This window comes from Homarus americanus, unplaced genomic scaffold (assembly GCF_018991925.1).
Source record: "Homarus americanus isolate GMGI-L3 unplaced genomic scaffold, GMGI_Hamer_2.0 scaffold34354, whole genome shotgun sequence".
In the NCBI taxonomy this organism is placed as follows: Eukaryota; Metazoa; Arthropoda; class Malacostraca; order Decapoda; family Nephropidae; genus Homarus; species Homarus americanus.
In genome coordinates this window covers 38648-56377 of record NW_024727436.1, presented here as the reverse complement: position 1 = coordinate 56377, position 17730 = coordinate 38648, and the positions used below count along the sequence as shown (strand labels likewise).

General features: G+C 44.0%; 1 protein-coding gene across 1 annotated transcript; it reads left to right on the top strand.

The window, feature by feature from the left end:
- The first annotated feature begins 3462 nt into the window (after window positions 1-3462).
- LOC121865845 (protein FAM43A-like) lies at window positions 3463-14983 on the top strand. Its single transcript, XM_042365394.1, has 4 exons — window positions 3463-3992; window positions 10350-10429; window positions 11513-11713; window positions 12856-14983. Exons 1-4 carry the CDS (start codon window positions 3878-3880, stop codon window positions 13807-13809), a joined length of 1350 nt encoding a protein of 449 aa, XP_042221328.1. The 5' UTR covers window positions 3463-3877; the 3' UTR covers window positions 13810-14983.
- Window positions 14984-17730: the final 2747 nt, after the last annotated feature.

Sequence of the window (17730 nt, the reverse complement as noted above, 5' to 3'; positions counted from 1 at the left end):
CTTAGCCTTGACGTCCACAGGTGTACACGTGTGTATGTTTGGTGCTGTGTACATATGTGTGTGTGTAGGTGGTGTACAGGTTCTTTTGTATGTATGTATGTCAACAGAGGCCCAGGTAATAGCACGAGGCCAGAGTCATCTATTGGCCAATCATCGCACTACCCCCACTACAACCTCTATGATTCGTCAGGTATTGGCCAATCATCGCATCTCCCCCCTCCCCACAACCTCTGTGATTCGTCAGGTATTGGCCAATCATCGCATCTCCCCCCTCCCCACAACCTCTGTGATTCGTCAGGTATTGGCCAATCATCGCATCTCTCCCACAACCTCTGTGATTCGTCAGGTGTTGGCCAATCAGGGATCATTTATTATCATTGGTATATAACGCCCCTATAGGCCCAGTTCAGTAAAGACCTTCGTAATGTTATAGTGATTATTATAGTAATTTATCGTATAATTATAGGACATATATAATACAGGTGAAGGTCAATTAGAACACCTCCTTTAAGGTATTAATACACGTGGCTCTATAATACAGTGTCTAATTAAGGTAGAGTCTTGACCTCACTTTAAGGAATATTAACTACACGTGGCTCTATAATACAGGTGAAGGTGTCTAATTAAGGTAGAGTCTTGACCTCACTTTAAGGAATATTAACTACACGTGGCTCTATAATACAGGTGAAGGTGTCTAATTAAGGTAGAGTCTTGACCTCACTTTAAGGAATATTAACTACACGTGGCTCTATAATACAGGTGAAGGTGTCTAATTAAGGTAAGTCTGACCTCACTTTAAGGAATATTAACTACACGTGGCTCTATAATACAGTGAAGTGTCAATAAGTTCAATTAAGGTAGAGTCTTGACCTCACTTTAAGAATACTAACTACACGTGGCTCTATAATACAGGTGAAGGTGTCTAATTAAGGTAGAGTCTTGACCTCACTTTAAGAATATTAACTACACGTGGCTCTATAATACAGGTGAAGGTGTCTAATTAAGGTAAGTCTTGACCCCAAAATATTAACTGCAAACTCACTAGAATATTAACTACACGGCTCTAAATACAGGTGAAGGTGTCTAATGTGAGTCTTGACCTCACTTTAAGAATATTAACTAACGTGGCTCTATAATACAGGTGAAGGTGTCTAGTGGTGACTTGACCCTTTAACCTACAAAGTGTCAATTAAGGTAGAGTCTTGACCTCACTTTAAGGAATATTAACTACACGTGGCTCTATAATACAGGTGAAGGTGTCTAATTAAGGTAGAGTCTTGACCTCACTTTAAGCAATATTAACTACACTTGGCTCTATATTCCTGTAAACAAAATTAATCCATATTTTCCCTTCATTAATCTCTAAATCCTGTTATCTCATTGTGTTATCTGGATTAGCCGTTTCTTGGGGTAACACTGGGTGGATTAGCGTCCGTGTTAATGGCCCTGTATCAACACACTCGGTCCACCATGTTGGTTATCGAAACTGGGCGCTGATTGGATGAGGGGTGATGATGAGATAGCCAGTCATAATTGTGCTAATGTTGGTAAGTTTTTGATTGGCTGCTGTGATGTTTGTTATTTTGGGGATGTTTGTTGTGGTACTGTTTAGTGTGTGTGTGTGTGTGTGTGTGTGTGTGTGGGGGGAGGCTGTATGTGTGTTTGTGTGTGTATGGTTAACTAAGTGAGTGGTCTAGATCACACACACACACACACACACACACACACACACACACACACACACACACCACACACACACACACACACACAACACACACACCACCACCACCCTCAGGTGATAGGTATGGGTCAACCCCTAAAGGCTTTAAAATAAGTCTCCTTGACCATAGTATGGGCGTAACGTGGGCGTGGGCGAGGGCGTTCAAGGTCATCATTACATTGTTGGGTGGGGTGGTTGGGGGGAGAAGGCGGTGGGGAAGTGAGGGGGAAGTTTTATATTATCCATTTAAGAAATATATTTATCCTGTATGTCGTCAGGTGTGTGTATGTATGTCCTCTTGACTAACTTCCTTTTGGGGTGATGTGATGCTTCCGTCCTTTCTACCCACACACACACACACACACACACAAACACAAAAACAAACACACACACACACACACACACACTCACTGGATTTTACCGTCACACATTACAAATCACGTGAATATAAACTTAAAAATAAAACACATGAGGAAACACACTTACTAGGGACCTTGTTGTAATAAATGACTCATCGGAACATCCCCGAGTTACTGGATCCCTTTAATGTCACAGTAAAACCTAACCTAACCTAACCTAACCTAACCTAACCTCCCAACCCACCTAACCTAACCTCAACTAACCTACCTACCTTTAACTTCAACCTAACACTCACCTACCCTAACTTAACCTAAACCTAACCCTAACCCCTTCCTAGAACTCTCCTTCCTGGTCTTCTGAGTTCCGGTTAAGTTAGGTTGGAGTTGGAGACCAATTGGAATAGAGACAGATGGGATGGGTTAGGCAAATAGGATTTAAGATAAAGGTTTTAGTTTGGTTTAATTAGTGCACCTTTACCTTCACACCTGTATATTACCTCCAGAAGCTTCCTGTCTGTCTGTCTATCTTTCATTCTTTCTGTCTACCCGTGTGTCTGTGTGTCCGTCATCTCAGCAGCACGACACACCTGGGATCTCTGTGTGTGTGTCATGGCGGCCGGATACAGCAATAATTTCTTGGTAATATTTCTAGTATAATGTTACGTAGGTCGAGAGGGAACTCCTTCTACTATATATAAATCATGTTACTGTTTGTCTGTCTGTCTGTTTGACTGGTTGGCTGGCTGACTGACTTTCTGACTGGTTGGCTGGCTGACTGGTTGGCTGGCTGACTGACTGGTTGGCTGGCTGACTGACTTTCTGACTGGTTGCCTGGGCTGCTGGCTGGCTACTGTCTGTCTGTCTGACTGGTTGGTTGGGTTGGCTGGCTGGCTTTCTGTCTGACTGGTTGGCTGTCTGTCTGTTGTTTACTTAGATCTCAGTTGTCTACCATAATGGTTACTGTGTTTGTGTTTGTATTAATGTGTAGTTTGTTTACTTACTGTTTGTTTACCTCGTATTGGTTGTTTATTTATCTTGTACCTTATTCACTTGTGTTAATGTTTATTATCTTTGTGTTTAGTTTATTTGGTGTTCTTTTGTTTTGTTTACCTGGTGTTTGTTTACCTGGTGTGTTGTTTACCTGGTGTGTTGTTTACCTGGTGTGTTGTTTACCTGGTGTGTTGTTTACCTGGTGTGTTGTTTACCTGGTGTGTTGTTTACCTAGTGTGTTATTTTACCTGGTGTGTTGTTTACGTATCATGGCTCAGGGTACAACAACAAGTACACACGTCATGTGGGTTTTTCCTTGTTTGGAGTTACTGATGTTCAGCTGTCATGTTGCTGGGGTCAGGGCCCCTGACCCCCAGTCCTTCTACCCGCGTCAGGGCACACGTAAGGGGTGTCACGCCCCGGGGGTGGGCGCCGGCGTCGAGAAGAGCCCAGGGAAGGGTAACACGCCCCACCGAAAGGAAGTAGGACATATTTTATAGGGAGAAGGACCTGCAGGAGTCGCCGTAGGAGTTGCTGAACAGTTTAAGAGCAACACAGGATGTCGGCGAGCAGTTAGTGTCAGTGACGCCACTAGCGGATATGCAGGGGTGACGTCACCAGGAGAGTGCCATCCCTTGACACAACACCATCAGCCTTCAGTGTCCCTCTGACCACCTTGGTCCTCACCACGCTCACCTCCCGCTAGTGTGTGCACCATGAGGCCCTCACACCTCAAGTGTTAACTCTCGAGGAGGAACTCAACTTAGATAGTGCGGGTGTACAGTGTAGGAGATGAGGTGTCGTCACCATGCCCAACATGAACCTCAAGAAGCTGTGGAAGAAGAAGAGTGTCACCATCACTGAGTATGACCCCACCTACAAGGTCGTATACCTGGGTAATGTCCTCACCGGCTGGGCCAAAGGTAAGTTATCCCTTCACCTGGTTACCTGTGTTCGCCTCTACCTGTCACCTGGTTACCTGTGCTCGCCTCTACCTGTCACCTGGTTACCTGTGCTCACCTTTACCTGTCACCTGGTTACCTGTGCTCCTTTACTACTGTCACCTGTTACCTTTCCTTTACCTGTCACCTGGTTACCTGTGCTCGTCTTTACCTGTCACCTGGTTACCTGTAGTAGCCCACACCTGTCACCTGGTTACCTGTGCTCCACCTTTACCTGTCACCTGGTTACCTGTGCTCGCCCTTTACCTGTCACCTGGTTACCTGCTCATCTTCTGCTCACCTGGTTACCTGTGCTCGCCCCCACCTGTCACCTGATTTTGTGCTCGTCTTTACCCTGCACCTGATTTACCTGTGCTCGCCTTTACCTGTCACCTGGTTACCTGTGCTCATCTTTACCTGTCACCTGGTTACCTGCTGCTACCTGTCACCTGGTTACACCTTGCTCGTCTTTACACCATCACCTGGTTACCTGCTCCTTACCTGTCACCCGGTTACCTGTGCTCACTTTTACCTGTCACCTGGTTACCTGTGCTCGCCTCTACCTGTCACCTGGTTACCTGTGCTCGCCTTTACCTGTCACCTGGTTACCTGTGCTCCCTCTACACCTCACCTGGTTACCTGTATCGCCTTTCACCTGTTACCTGCTCGCTCCATCACCTGGTTACCTGTGCTCGCCTTACCTGTCACCTGGTTTTCTGCTCGCCTACACCTGTCACCTGGTTACCTGCTCGCCTTCCACCGTCACCTGGTTACCTGTGCTCACTCTACCTGTACCTGGTTACCTGTGCTCACTTATTTACCTGTCACCTGGTTACCTGCTCACTTAACCCTGCTCCACCTGTTTACCTGTCACCTTTACCTATCACCTGGTTACCTGTACTCCCTTTACCCACCTGGTTACCGTGTCGCCTCTACCTTCACCTGTTAACCTCCCTTTACCTGTCACCTGGTTACCTGTCCTCACCTTACCCTGTCACCTGGTTACCTGTGTTCGCTTCTACCTGTCTCTCCTAGTGTTTACCTGTTCATATCTGTTCACCTTCTAGAATTAATCAAGTCAGAGGTAAGTGGCTACTACATGCCTGCCTGTCTGTCTAAAAATTCTCTCTGTTTATGTCTGCCTGTCTACCTACCTATCTTCATCTAACTATTAAATAATCTTTCCAACGTACCTAAAAAATAATACTAAATACAAAACAAAAATATCAACAACGAACGCAGAAAAAATGTGAAATTAATAAATACTAAAAAAAAACCAAATAATAAATAAATAAAGACGAAATATATATCAACGAATGTACAAAAAGATAATGTTAAATAAATATAACTAAAACGCAAAATATCAGCCATTAACGAACACACCAAGAATTTCTTACACAGACGCAGAAACAAATGACAATCAGAGAACGTTTACATACCCACGCCACCTGGTGACTCACTTTGACACCCTCTATGTAAACAACGCTTTCTCTCTGTTTGGCCACACTTCTCAGATCTCCCCCAATGTGTGTGTGTGTCATGATTGTTTTAACTCATATTTTGGTGTTTTTTTTTTTTTGTATAGGTGTGATTAAGATGATGCTGTCCTGTATAGTACGTGTTGAGTTGTAAGCCTAACTTGACCCAAACCAAAAACTAACCAAGATCTAACCAAACCAACCCTAACCAACCCTAACCAACCCTAACCAAGCCTAACCAAACCTAACCAAACAAAACACTTTTTTCATTGTAAATAAACCAACTCGAGTCTTGAAATGACACGACAAACACAGACAGACAGACAGACAGACAGACAGACAGACAGACAGACAGTATGTCATAACAGTGCCAACGAGAAGTCATTTTATGTTTTTTGTACAGTGTGTTGAGGTCGTGTTGTGTTCGTGTCTGTCTGAGGTCAATGTTGACGCTCTCAGGGGTCAGGGAGGGTTAAGGGGGTCAAGGGTAAGGGAGGGTTAATGGTCAAGGGGTGTTAGAGTGTGTACAGAGTCCCTTGATGTTTGTGTTTACATGAATATCAATAAACTCTTAACCATGAATATAGGGACTCTGTAAACACAAACATCAAGGGACTCTGTAAACACCAACATCAAGGGACTCTGTAAACACCAACATCAAGGGACTCTGTAAACACAAACATCAAGGGACTCTGTAAACACAAACATCAAGGGACTCTGTAAACACAAACATCAAGGGACTCTGTAAACACAAACATCAAGGGACTCTGTAAACACAAACATCAAGGGTGTCTGTAAACACAAACATCAAGGGACTCTGTAAACACAAACATCAAGGGACTCTGTAAACACAAACATCAAGGGACTCTGTAAACACAAACATCAAGGGTGTCTGTAAACACAAACATCAAGGGTGTCTGTAAACACAAACATCAAGGGACTCGGTAAACACAAACATCATGATTTCTGTAAACACAAGCATCAAGGAACTCTGTAAACACAAACATCAAGGAACTCTGTAAACACAAACATCAAGGGTCTCTGTAAACACAAACATCAAGGGACTCTGTAAACACAAATATCAAGGGACTCTGTAAACATAAACATCAAGGGACTCTGTAAACACAAACATCAAGGGACTCTGTAAACACAAACATCAAGGGACTCTGTAAACACCAACATCAAGGGACTCTGTAAACACAAACATCAAGGGACTCTGTAAACACAAACATCAAGGGACTCTGTAAACATAAACATCAAGGGACTCTGTAAAAATACAAAACATCAAACACACCGTAAAAGGTAATCCTGTGTCATAATTGTCGGTGACGGAAGTATTGTGTGTGTGTGTGTGTGTGTGTGTGTGTGTGTGTGTGTGTGTGTGTGTGTGTGTGAATCACCTACCGTGGGTAACGCTTCTTGGACATTAATGATGACAGTCCGTGTTTCTCCATGTCACCCTGTTGCTTGGCCATGGCCCTCTCCTCCGTGTCTCCCTGTTGCTTGGCCATGGCTCTTTCCTCCTCCGTGCCTCCATTATGCTTGGCCATGGCCCTCTCTTCCTCCGTGTCACCTTGTTCTTTGGCCATGGCCCTCTGTGTTACATTTTAACATGGCCATGGTCCTCTCCTCCGTGTCTTCCTGTTGCTTGGCCATGGCCCTCTCTTCCTCCGTGTCACATTGTTACCTGGCCATGGCCTTCTCCTGTAGCCCGGCCATGTCCACGGCCATCAGCCTTGCCCGTGTACCCACCGACTACGCCCGACTTTCGTCCTTTCGCCCACGGTGTAAACACAACGCCAGCACGAGCGATCAGCAACGCCCGATGATACCATCTCCCTCACAGTGACAAACTTACGCCTGGCGAAGCGTAACTCACCTTCTGCCTACACTGGCGTTGTCTTATAGCACAAGGAATCCCCCCACACACATACACATGCACACACACACACACACACACACACACACACACACACACACACACTCTCACACACACACACACACACACACACACACACACACACACACACACACACACACACACACTCGCACACACACACACACACACACACACACACACACACACACACACACACACACACACACACACACACACACACACACACACACACACACACACACACACACACACACACTCACACACACACACACACACACACACACACACACACACACACACACACACACACACACACACACACGTCAACAACAGTAAGCTTAACTCACCCACAGACAGGGACGCCTTTCCGGGACCCAGTCTTTGTCGAGGTATAGTGCTCAGGTGTTCTGCAAAAGGGTTTCTGTGCCCTTAATTTACCCTTGATGTCCTTAATCACCTCTTACCCTTAATCTGCACCCTTGGTATGCTCCTTAATCCACCCCCTTACCGACTAATTCACCCTTGATGTCCCTTAATCCACCTCTTACCCTTAATCCACCTTGATGTTCATAATCCACCCCTTGATGTCACTTAATCCACATGATGTCTCCTTAATCCACCTGCCCTTAATCCACCTTTATGGCCCTTAATCACCCTTGATGTGCCATAATCCACCCTTGATGTCCTCTGAATCCGCCTTTATGACCATAATCCACCCTTGATGTCCCGTTAATCCACCCTTTGATATCTCCTTAATCCACCCCTTACCCTTAATCCACCCCTTGATGTCCTCTTTATACACCCCTCGATATCCCCTTAATCCACCCCTTGATGTCCCTTTAATCCACCCCTTAATGTACCCTTAATCCACCCCTTGATGTCCCTTTAATCCACCCCTTACCCTTAATCCACCCCTTGATGCCCCTTTAATCCAGCCTCACGTATATAACCCACAAGAATATGCCAAGAAAAACCATTCTGATTCCTTGAACCTGATTGGATGACGGCAAGGACCTCCAGACCAATCACAGAGGAGTATAAAGAATCAACAACATGACGTCATAGATCTTGTGGAAGAGGAAGACAAGATGGCCGTCGATGTTGTGGTTTTTATATTGTGAAAGTCTTGTAGTTATTGGTAGTGAAGGTAGTGTGATGGTGGTGGTGGTGGTAGGGGTGGTAGTGGTGGTTGTTGTGATGGTGGTAGTGGTGGTTGTTGTGCTACAGGTAAGGTAACTGGTGAGCAGAAGGGAACACGTGTCTGGTAAGGTGACGAGCCAGGAATAATGAGAGAGAGAGAGAGAGAGAGAGAGAGAGAGAGAGAGAGAGAGAGAGAGAGAGAGAGAGAGAGAGATGAACTAACTGACCACATACTAACCTAGTGTATACATTTACCACACACACACACACACACACACACACACACCTACACAAACACACATCAATATAATAATCGATATTTTTGGAGTTTAACAAGCCCAACCAAACCCAACCAAACACCAACCAAACACCAACCAAACACCAACCAAACACCAACCTAAACAACAACAATGGCTAAGGCAAGTGTTTATCTTCCGTCACGTCTTGCCAGATATGCCGAGGCCAGTATACTGATAAGGTGTCCTACGTTGAATATTGCTGTGGTGTTTATATAAGAGACTGTACCTGATTGACTCACCTGGGGGGATGTTGTTCCTATGTCTACAACAACAACAATAGCGAGTGTTTAGAAATAACACTTAAAATACGCTTAACATCACTGAGGCACTTACTAACACACTCAGACACACGTTAACACACCCTGACACATAACACACCGGCTCTGACACACTCTGACACATACTTGACACACACTACACATCTTTTTCTGGCTCTCGTGGTCAGCTGTGGAGAGACGGGAGGAAATAGCTTTAGTGACATATGGTAGAGAACTTGACCATATTGTAACTCTCTCTCTCTCTCTCTCTCTCTCTCTCTCTCTCTCTCTCTCTCTCTCTCTCTCTTAATCTAGGTCAGGATGGGGACCAATAACGCTCACAAAACAATACACACACACACACACACACACACACACACACACACACACACACACACACACACACACACACCCTCTTAAAAAATCAATCTTGAGTCAAAATTTAACCTCTAAAGTTGTACCCCACCTTCCCTTCCCTTCTCCCCCCCCTCCTCCCCCTCCTCTCCCCCTCTCCCTACCCCACTCCATCCCCCCCAAAAGTTGACCCCTATAACACCAAACATACCAACGAACCCTCACGTGAACCCCACCCCCTCCCCCCACCACCCACATCCCGGATTCGCCTCACAGTTCAGGGTCAGATGGGTATGGGTTCGTCCCCGCATTCGACCCCGGATTCGTTACCATATTCGACCCCGGATTCGTTCCCATATTCGACCCCGGATTCGTTCCCGGATTCGGCCCCGGATTCGTTACCATATTCGACCCCGGATTCGTCCCCGGAGCGCCAGTTGCGTTCTTTGTGAATATCCGGTACAGCACAACACCCGAACATTTGTAAAGAACGACATGAACGAGAGTAACATGGTTCGAACGTTTTAGAACTTGAGACGGACGAAATCGAACTTAATAATGACTCAAACGTTTGTGAAGGATGGAAACGGGTGAATATAAACTTAAGCGAACGTTTGTGGCGGACGAAATCGAACATATTATTACCCAAACGTTTCTGGAGTCTGTTAAGTAATTTTTGCTTACGTTAGGTTGAATTGAGTTTCCTTAGGTTAGGTTAGGTTGAATTGACCTTAGGTTAGGTTAGGTTGAATTGACTTTCCTTAGGTTAGGTTAGGTTGAATTGAGTTTCCTTAGGTTAGGTTAGGTTGAATTGAGTTTCCTTAGGTTAGTTTGAATTCAGTGTGTTTATATTCCATTCAATTATATCTCATCTCCCTACCTAGTATATTAAGACCTGGTTATTCTTACAGGTGAAGGGTGTGTGGACAAGCCCCTAGCGACACTCTGGAGGAACTACTGTCAGAGTAACCGTCAGGACATTGCTATGAAGGTGAGTACTTACCTCTTGTTTAGACAGTGCCATATGTCAAGGTCATGTCTGGCACTAAACTGTCCAATAGTGCCAAATATCGAGACAGGTTTTGGCACTAACTGTCTAATTGTGTCAAACATTGAGACAATATTTGGCACCAACAGCATTAGTGCCAAATATTCAGGGATTTTTAACATGACAAACGATCCCCCCTCCCCCCTCCCTCCCCCTCCTCCCCTCCTCCCCCCTCCCCTCCCCTCCCCTCTCCTCCCCCTCCCTCCCCCTCCTCCCCCCCTCCCTCCCCTCCTCCCCCTCCCCTCCCCTCCTCCCCTCCCTCCCCTCCTCCCCCCTCCCCTCCCCCCTCCCTCCCCTCCTCCCCCTGCCCCCCAAAAAAAAACCAATACTGACAGTCACTTGTTTTCTTTTCATCTCTTGTTTACACGTCCTTCGGTTTGTTTACCCCGTTAGAGTTCATCAGGTATTCTAAGCATGTGTGTCCATGTGGGAGGGAGGGAAGGAGAGAAGGAGTGGGGGATGGAAGGAGAGACGGAGGGGGAGGGAGGGAAGGAGAGAAGGAATGGGGAATGGAAGGAGAGACGGAGGGGGAGGGAGGGAAGGAGAGAAGGAGAGAGGTAGGAAAGGAAGAAGAGAAGGAGCTAGGGAAGGACTGAGAGAGGGAAGGGGGAGAGAGAGGAAGGAAGGAAGGAAGGAAGGAACGATGAAGTAAATGTTAAGTTATTCAAACAATTCTTAGTCTCATTATTAATACAAGAAATTCGTGGCACTGTTCCTGTTACAATAACCCCTTAGTGCCACTCCTATTATGGGTTGGGTTAGGTTAGGCTAGGTTAGGTTAGGTGGGCAAGAAGGTTTGGTCAGGTTAGATTACATTATGTTAGGTTAGATTAGGTTAGGTTTGGGTAGGTTAGTTAAGGTTAGGTTAGGTAAGATATGGTTAGGTTAGGTTAGGTTTGACTAGGTTTGGGTAGGTTAGGTTAGGTTAGGTTTGACTAGGTTTGGGTAGGTTAGGTTAAGTTCTCTTACCTTACATTACATACAAAAAATTCCCGTCCCATATCTAACTCCTTCGTTATTTTCCAGGTGACGATCTGTAGCGCAGGGTTGAGGGCGGTGACGCAGGAACACGGCCTGACGGAGTACTGGGCTCACAGAGTCACCTACTGTGTGGCCCACCCCAGCTACCCCCGAGTGTTCTGTTGGGTTTACCGCCATGAAGGCCGTAGACTCAAACAAGAACTGAGATGTCACGCTGTACTCTGTCCTAAGAATACCAAAGCTGAGGTAACTTACAGTAGCTAATTAAACCATGAAAATTAACACCTGGGAGATATTTTAACATTAATTAACACCTGGGAGATATTTTAACATTAACACCTGGGAGATATTTTATCATTAATTAACACCTGGGAGATATTTTATCATTAATTAACACCTGGGAGATATTTTATCATTAATTAACACCTGGGAGATATTTTAACATTAACACCTGGAGATATTTTAACATTAACACCTGGGAGATATTTTAACATTAACACCTGGGAGATATATTAACATTATCCCAATTGTTAACTGTAACTGTGGGATACGCCATATATCTTTATCAAGCTTTTAACCATGATACTCTGCTATTAACCTGTAAATACTATTGATTATCCCAGTTAACTTTATTATGCCTTTAACCTTGATTCATTAACCTGTGAATACTCAAAATTATATAAGTTACAATTAAATAATATAAGTAATTATATATCCGTTAACATTTCAATAATTATGTAAGTAAAAATTGAATAATAATATGACTAGTAATTATATATATTCAACATTTCAATAATTATATCAGTGGCAGTGAGAACCTTTAACTTGAAGGCTAAACAAGACATTCAATCAATAATGTAAATTTGTAATTGTTGCATATCTCATTGTGCAATATTGTTAATCTTAGTATTAGTTTTGTGCAATAATGTTAAATCTCGGTGTTAGTTGCATGTGTTGTTGTATTGATCAATGTGTGTGTGTGTGTGTGTGTGTGTGTGTGTGTGTGTGTGTGTGTGTGTGTGTGTGTGTCCTTGAACTGTCTCTCTGTCTGTCTGTAAATGTATTTATTAAATGTGATGGTTGTGACGTTCTCTCTCTCTCTCTCTCTCTCTCTCTCTCTCCCCATCCTTATGTATGTATGCATCTGTTTATCTATCTACTTATATATATATATATATATATATATATATATATATATATATATATATATATATATATATATATATATATATATATATATATATATATATATCTATATATCTGTTTGTCTATATGTATCTTAATTCATCAATCTATCTATCTGTTTGTCTATCTATTTACCTATTTATCTATCTATCTATGTATCAATCTATCGGTCCATCTATGTAACAGTGGTGTATGTGTTACAGGCCATGGCAGCACAGTTGAGAGTTCGCCTGGCATCAGCCTTACAAGAGTTCCGGCGAGAGAAGGTCGTACGGCAGAACGCTCGACTGTCCCTCATGCACGCCATCTACGACTCCGCCTCCATCCCTCGCCGTAAGCTCCTCCTCTCCACCGGGGGCGCCAACTATCGTCCTCCTCTTGAACGATCCAAAAGTGCACCAAAACTCGGGGCCATTGAGGAGACGATAGAAGAAGAGGATGAGGAAGGTCTTGGTAACAGTGATGAGGAGGAGATAGATGAGATTGAGGCAGCTTCAGTACACCTACAGCCCGAGGAAGACGTCGGGGGCTCGAGTACCATGTCAGAGACGACCTCGGATATCGTGGTAGATTATGACTCCAGCAGTGAGGTGGCGAGTGCTGGACAAGACCAATATGTGTTGGAGGAAGAGTATGAGGGTCCACACTTTGCCTCTCCTTGTCACCACTCTGATAGTCTCCTGTACTGCCCGGTGCCTCCTCTCTCACCCTTGGATGATCGACCACAGCATCATCTTCATCACCACCATCAGCCGCTGGGTGTGGTGGAGGAGGCTGGGGATGATGAGGGCACGTGTGAAGATGCCAGTAGTGTCCCAACAACGGACAACCTGGGTTTACTGGCCACCTTAACCCGTGAACTGAGTCTCGCTCCCCCGGCCGAGGAATCTCTCACCTCAGACCAGCCTGAGTCCCTGGGATCCCACTGTGATTCGTGCAGCTCCTCATGTGGTGCCTGTAGTGACCCCTGTGACGTCACTACCGAGCAGGAAAACCTCATGAACCAAAGTGATCACAGGATTAATGAGAGTCGCCTCATTACTGAAGGTGACAACCCGGTGAAGATGGCACGGATGGAAGGTGACAACATCAGTGAAGAAAGTGGTTACTCTGAGGACAAGGACTCACTTCAAAATCTTGATGCAACCAAACTGTAGTGCCCTGTGACAGTGAAACCCGGTACTGTACCTTACCAGTGACTTACCAGTGATTCTGTAGTGTGTGTGTGTATGTGTGTGTGTGTGAGTGTGTGAACCTCCTTCCCTCGTCCAGAAAATATAATCATGCAAGTCCCTTTCCTCTGTGTGAATACAGTTAGGAATGTGTGTGACTCATGTATGGACAGATGTGCTTCCCTGTCACATCTCCGAGGTGGTCTGTGCTTCTGTTACTAGTCCAGAAAACTTTATTATTTACTGAACATCTCGTGAAGTGCTTCTTATAGGGCCACTTGTTGTTAAAAATCTAAGGAATTATGTTGTGATGAAATATTTAATATGTAAAAAAAAATGACTCGATGCTTCCACTCGTAGATGTTTGTATGTGTTGAGAATTAAGAAAACATGATCATAACACAAATCAAAATGCCTTATGCTTTATTCAGTTGACATTTGATGAAGGTAATGTTTGCTTCTACCATGCATTCATTTACCTGTGGATAAATGTCAGCAATTACTAGAAGCAGAATACCCTCAGCAGATTACCGTAATTCTCGTCAGATTACGGTAAATCTGGATGCATTAGTGTTGGAGTAGACAGATTACCGGTGACTGCAAATACCCCAGCTGGGATGGTGTCCCCAGGCTGGCAGTGAATCACAAATATTAGCTTTATCCCACATCTGTTCTCGAGTCTTAACTAAGCTGTGGATGTCAGTGACTTAAGCTTTTTAACACCACTAAGCTGTATGAGCATCGTCAGTATAGCTGCTGACCCTTAGAACCAGCGTTATTATAGCCACAAACCGTAGTATTCTCCAATGTACACTCCCACTTACTGAACACTCCTTATCTCAGCTTAAATCCAAGTCAAGATAAGAAATGTTTACAGTAATACATCATTTAGTGAAGTTAATGAGTCCTCCACTATAGCAAAAAAGAATAATTATTTATCTCTTAGTTCACAGATTGTTGATAAGATACAGTTCAAGCACCAGCCATTGTGTGATATGACCCCTCCCCCCACCCCCAAAGGTGCCATATTCTGTTGTGTATGTTCACCCCACTTCTTCTACCCTTTCCCCTCCCCTTCCTCTCCCCACTCCACCACCAGACGGCTCCTCATCCTCCTCATCTTGCCTCATTCACCCCTCACCACCCTGCCTCATTCACCCCTCACCACCCTGCCTCATTCACCCCTCACTGCCCTGCCTCATTCACCCCTCACCACCCCTCACCCTCACTGCCCTGCCTCTCCTCACCACCCTGCCTCATTCACTGCCCTCCTGCCTCATTCACCCCTCACCCCAGCCTCATTCACCCCTCACCACCTGCCTCATTCACCCCTCTGCCCTGCCTCATTCACCCCTCACTGCCCTGCCTCATTCACCCCCAACTTCCTTAAAAAAGCAAACAGCCATTCTTCCAAAATATCTGACTTCCCAAGACCTCAAACACCTCCCAAGACCTCAACCACCTCCCAAGACCTCAAACACCTCCCAAGACCTCAAGCACCTCCCAAGACCTCAAAGACCTCAACCTCCTCCCCAGACCTCAACCTCCTCCCAAGACCTCAACCTCCTCCCAAGACCTCAACCTCCTCCCAAGACCTCCCAACTCCCTCCTCCCAGACCTCAACCTCCCAAGACCTCAACCTCCTCCCAAGACCTCAACCTCCTCCCAGACCTCAACCTCCTCCCCAAGACCTCAACCTCCTCCCAAGACCTCAACCTCCTCCCAAGACCTCAACCTCCTCCCAAGACCTCAACCTCCTCCCAAGACCTCAACCTCCTCCCAAGACCTCAACCTCCTCCCAAGACCTCAACCTCCCCCACAAGACCTCGACCGACTGTCTCAGGGGCACCACTCTCTCTACTTGGTGTGTGCCTCCTCATAACACTTCCCCCATCACCTTCTCATTCTGTGATTCACAAATTGTGCAAAAAAAATATCACTTTTTGCAATAATAAATGATTCTAAATAATTAAAATAGCTAGATGAAAATTTAGATAAACATTTGGTTCATAATTTTCAGAACTTAATGTTTCGTATTTACATTTATCGAGACATAAACATTTAAACATCATACTATAGTGATATTTTTTTAATTACCTACTGCAACTGTCACAAAATAATATGCAACATTCAAACAAAATATTAAATCATAATTTTTTAACAGACCTCATTTACATAAACAAGGTCTTTTAATCGATGTTTTCACTATGGTTACGTAAACATCCATCGACATTTTGACTATAACGTGTAAGATACTTTTAAGAATATTCCTGTGTTTACATTTGAATATATCCCAGAAAAACCCTTTGTATATATCCAGTATATTCATATATCATAGTTCTAATGCAGGTATATTTTGATATGATTTTCCGTGCAATATCAATGGAAGAGAGATGATTTTCTGGTCTGTGTTAATTAAGGTACTGTAGAGGAATCTAATGCAAGACTTATGAGCATTCACAAGTACCTTAGGTATTGTATTAAACCTTATTGTTGTTGTTAGTATGTTAATTCATGTTCACATACGGTAGTTCCATATAATACAGCTTCCTTCACTTGATGTCTGTGGAACTGATGGCTGTCCTGAGAATTTGACATTGGTTTAAGGGTTTATATCTGGGTTTAGGGGACATATCTGAGGTTTATTGGGTCATATTGTGTTTAAGGGGTCAGGTCTAAGGTTTAAGGGGTCAGATCTAGGGTTTAAGGGGTCAGATCTAGGGTTTAAGGGGTCATATCAAGGGTTTATGGGTCATATCAAGGGTTTAAGGGTCAGAGCTAAGGTTTAAGGGGTCAGATCTGGGGTTTAAGGGTCATATCTAAGGTTTAAGGGGCCAGATCTAAGGTTTAAGGGGTCATATCAAGGGTTTAAGGGTCAGAGCTAAGGTTTAAGGGGTCAGATCTAGGGTTTAAGGGTCATATCAAGGGTTTAAGGGTCATATCAAGGGTTTAAGGGTCAGATCCAAGGTTTAACCGGTCAGATCTAAAGTTTAAGGGATCATATCAAGGGTTTAAATGTATCCTGTCTACTGTTGTAATTTTGGTCAATGAATCATAATTGTTTTTACCGTCATGCGGAGAGAAAATACATTGAGGACAAGAATGGCTTAAACCCTCTGTCAAATTCTTAGGGTAAATATTCCTTTTATAATCTTTTAATACTTTGACATCATTAAATTCCCACTCTCCCCCCCCCCCTCCTCTTAAATATCCTCAACCGTATCATGAAAAAATTACGGTACTATTTTATTCTTTTTATTTCTGTCTATATGTGTATCTTATCTCCATCACCTGTAAATCTTGAGTTAGTTGAAAAATTGATGCTGTATGTGTGTGTGTGTGTGTGTGTGTCGAAACAGTTGCCTTCAAGCAATATTGTTTACAAAAAATGTCAATGGAAGTATTATCATCATCATTATCCATTACTCAAACTAGAAATACTGTTAATGGATATTGTTTAATTATTTCCAGGTGCCATTACTGAATCATAACATATATACGTAATGATCTGTGCTGTCTCAGTCTTTGTATTATACCAAACACGACCTTATATACAAGATGGTTATTGTGTTGAGAGGGGTTACTTGCACAGTTAATCACGCAATAGCAACATTCTCCTGCAATAACAATATACCCACACAAAAAGGAAAATGGTCATTGCAGATTCTCAACCACACAATAGCAACATTCTCCTGCAATAACAATATACCCACACAAAAAGGAAAATGGTCATTGCAGATTCTCAACCACACAATAGCAACATTCTCCTGCAATAACAATATACCCACACAAAAAGGAAAATGGTCATTGCAGATTCTCAACCACACAATAGCAACATTCTCCTGCAATAACAATATACCCACACAAAAGTCCATCTTGAGGAACATTCTGTGTTATTTCTGTACC

Coding starts and splice junctions, on each gene's coding strand:
- LOC121865845 (XM_042365394.1), top strand. CDS start 3,878: ATGCCCAACATGAACCTCAAGAAGCTGTGGAAGAAGAAGAGTGTCACC. Junction 3,993..10,349: donor CCTCACCGGCTGGGCCAAAG/GTAAGTTATCCC, acceptor TTATTCTTACAG/GTGAAGGGTGTGTGGACAAG. Junction 11,714..12,855: donor CTAAGAATACCAAAGCTGAG/GTAACTTACAGT, acceptor TATGTGTTACAG/GCCATGGCAGCACAGTTGAG.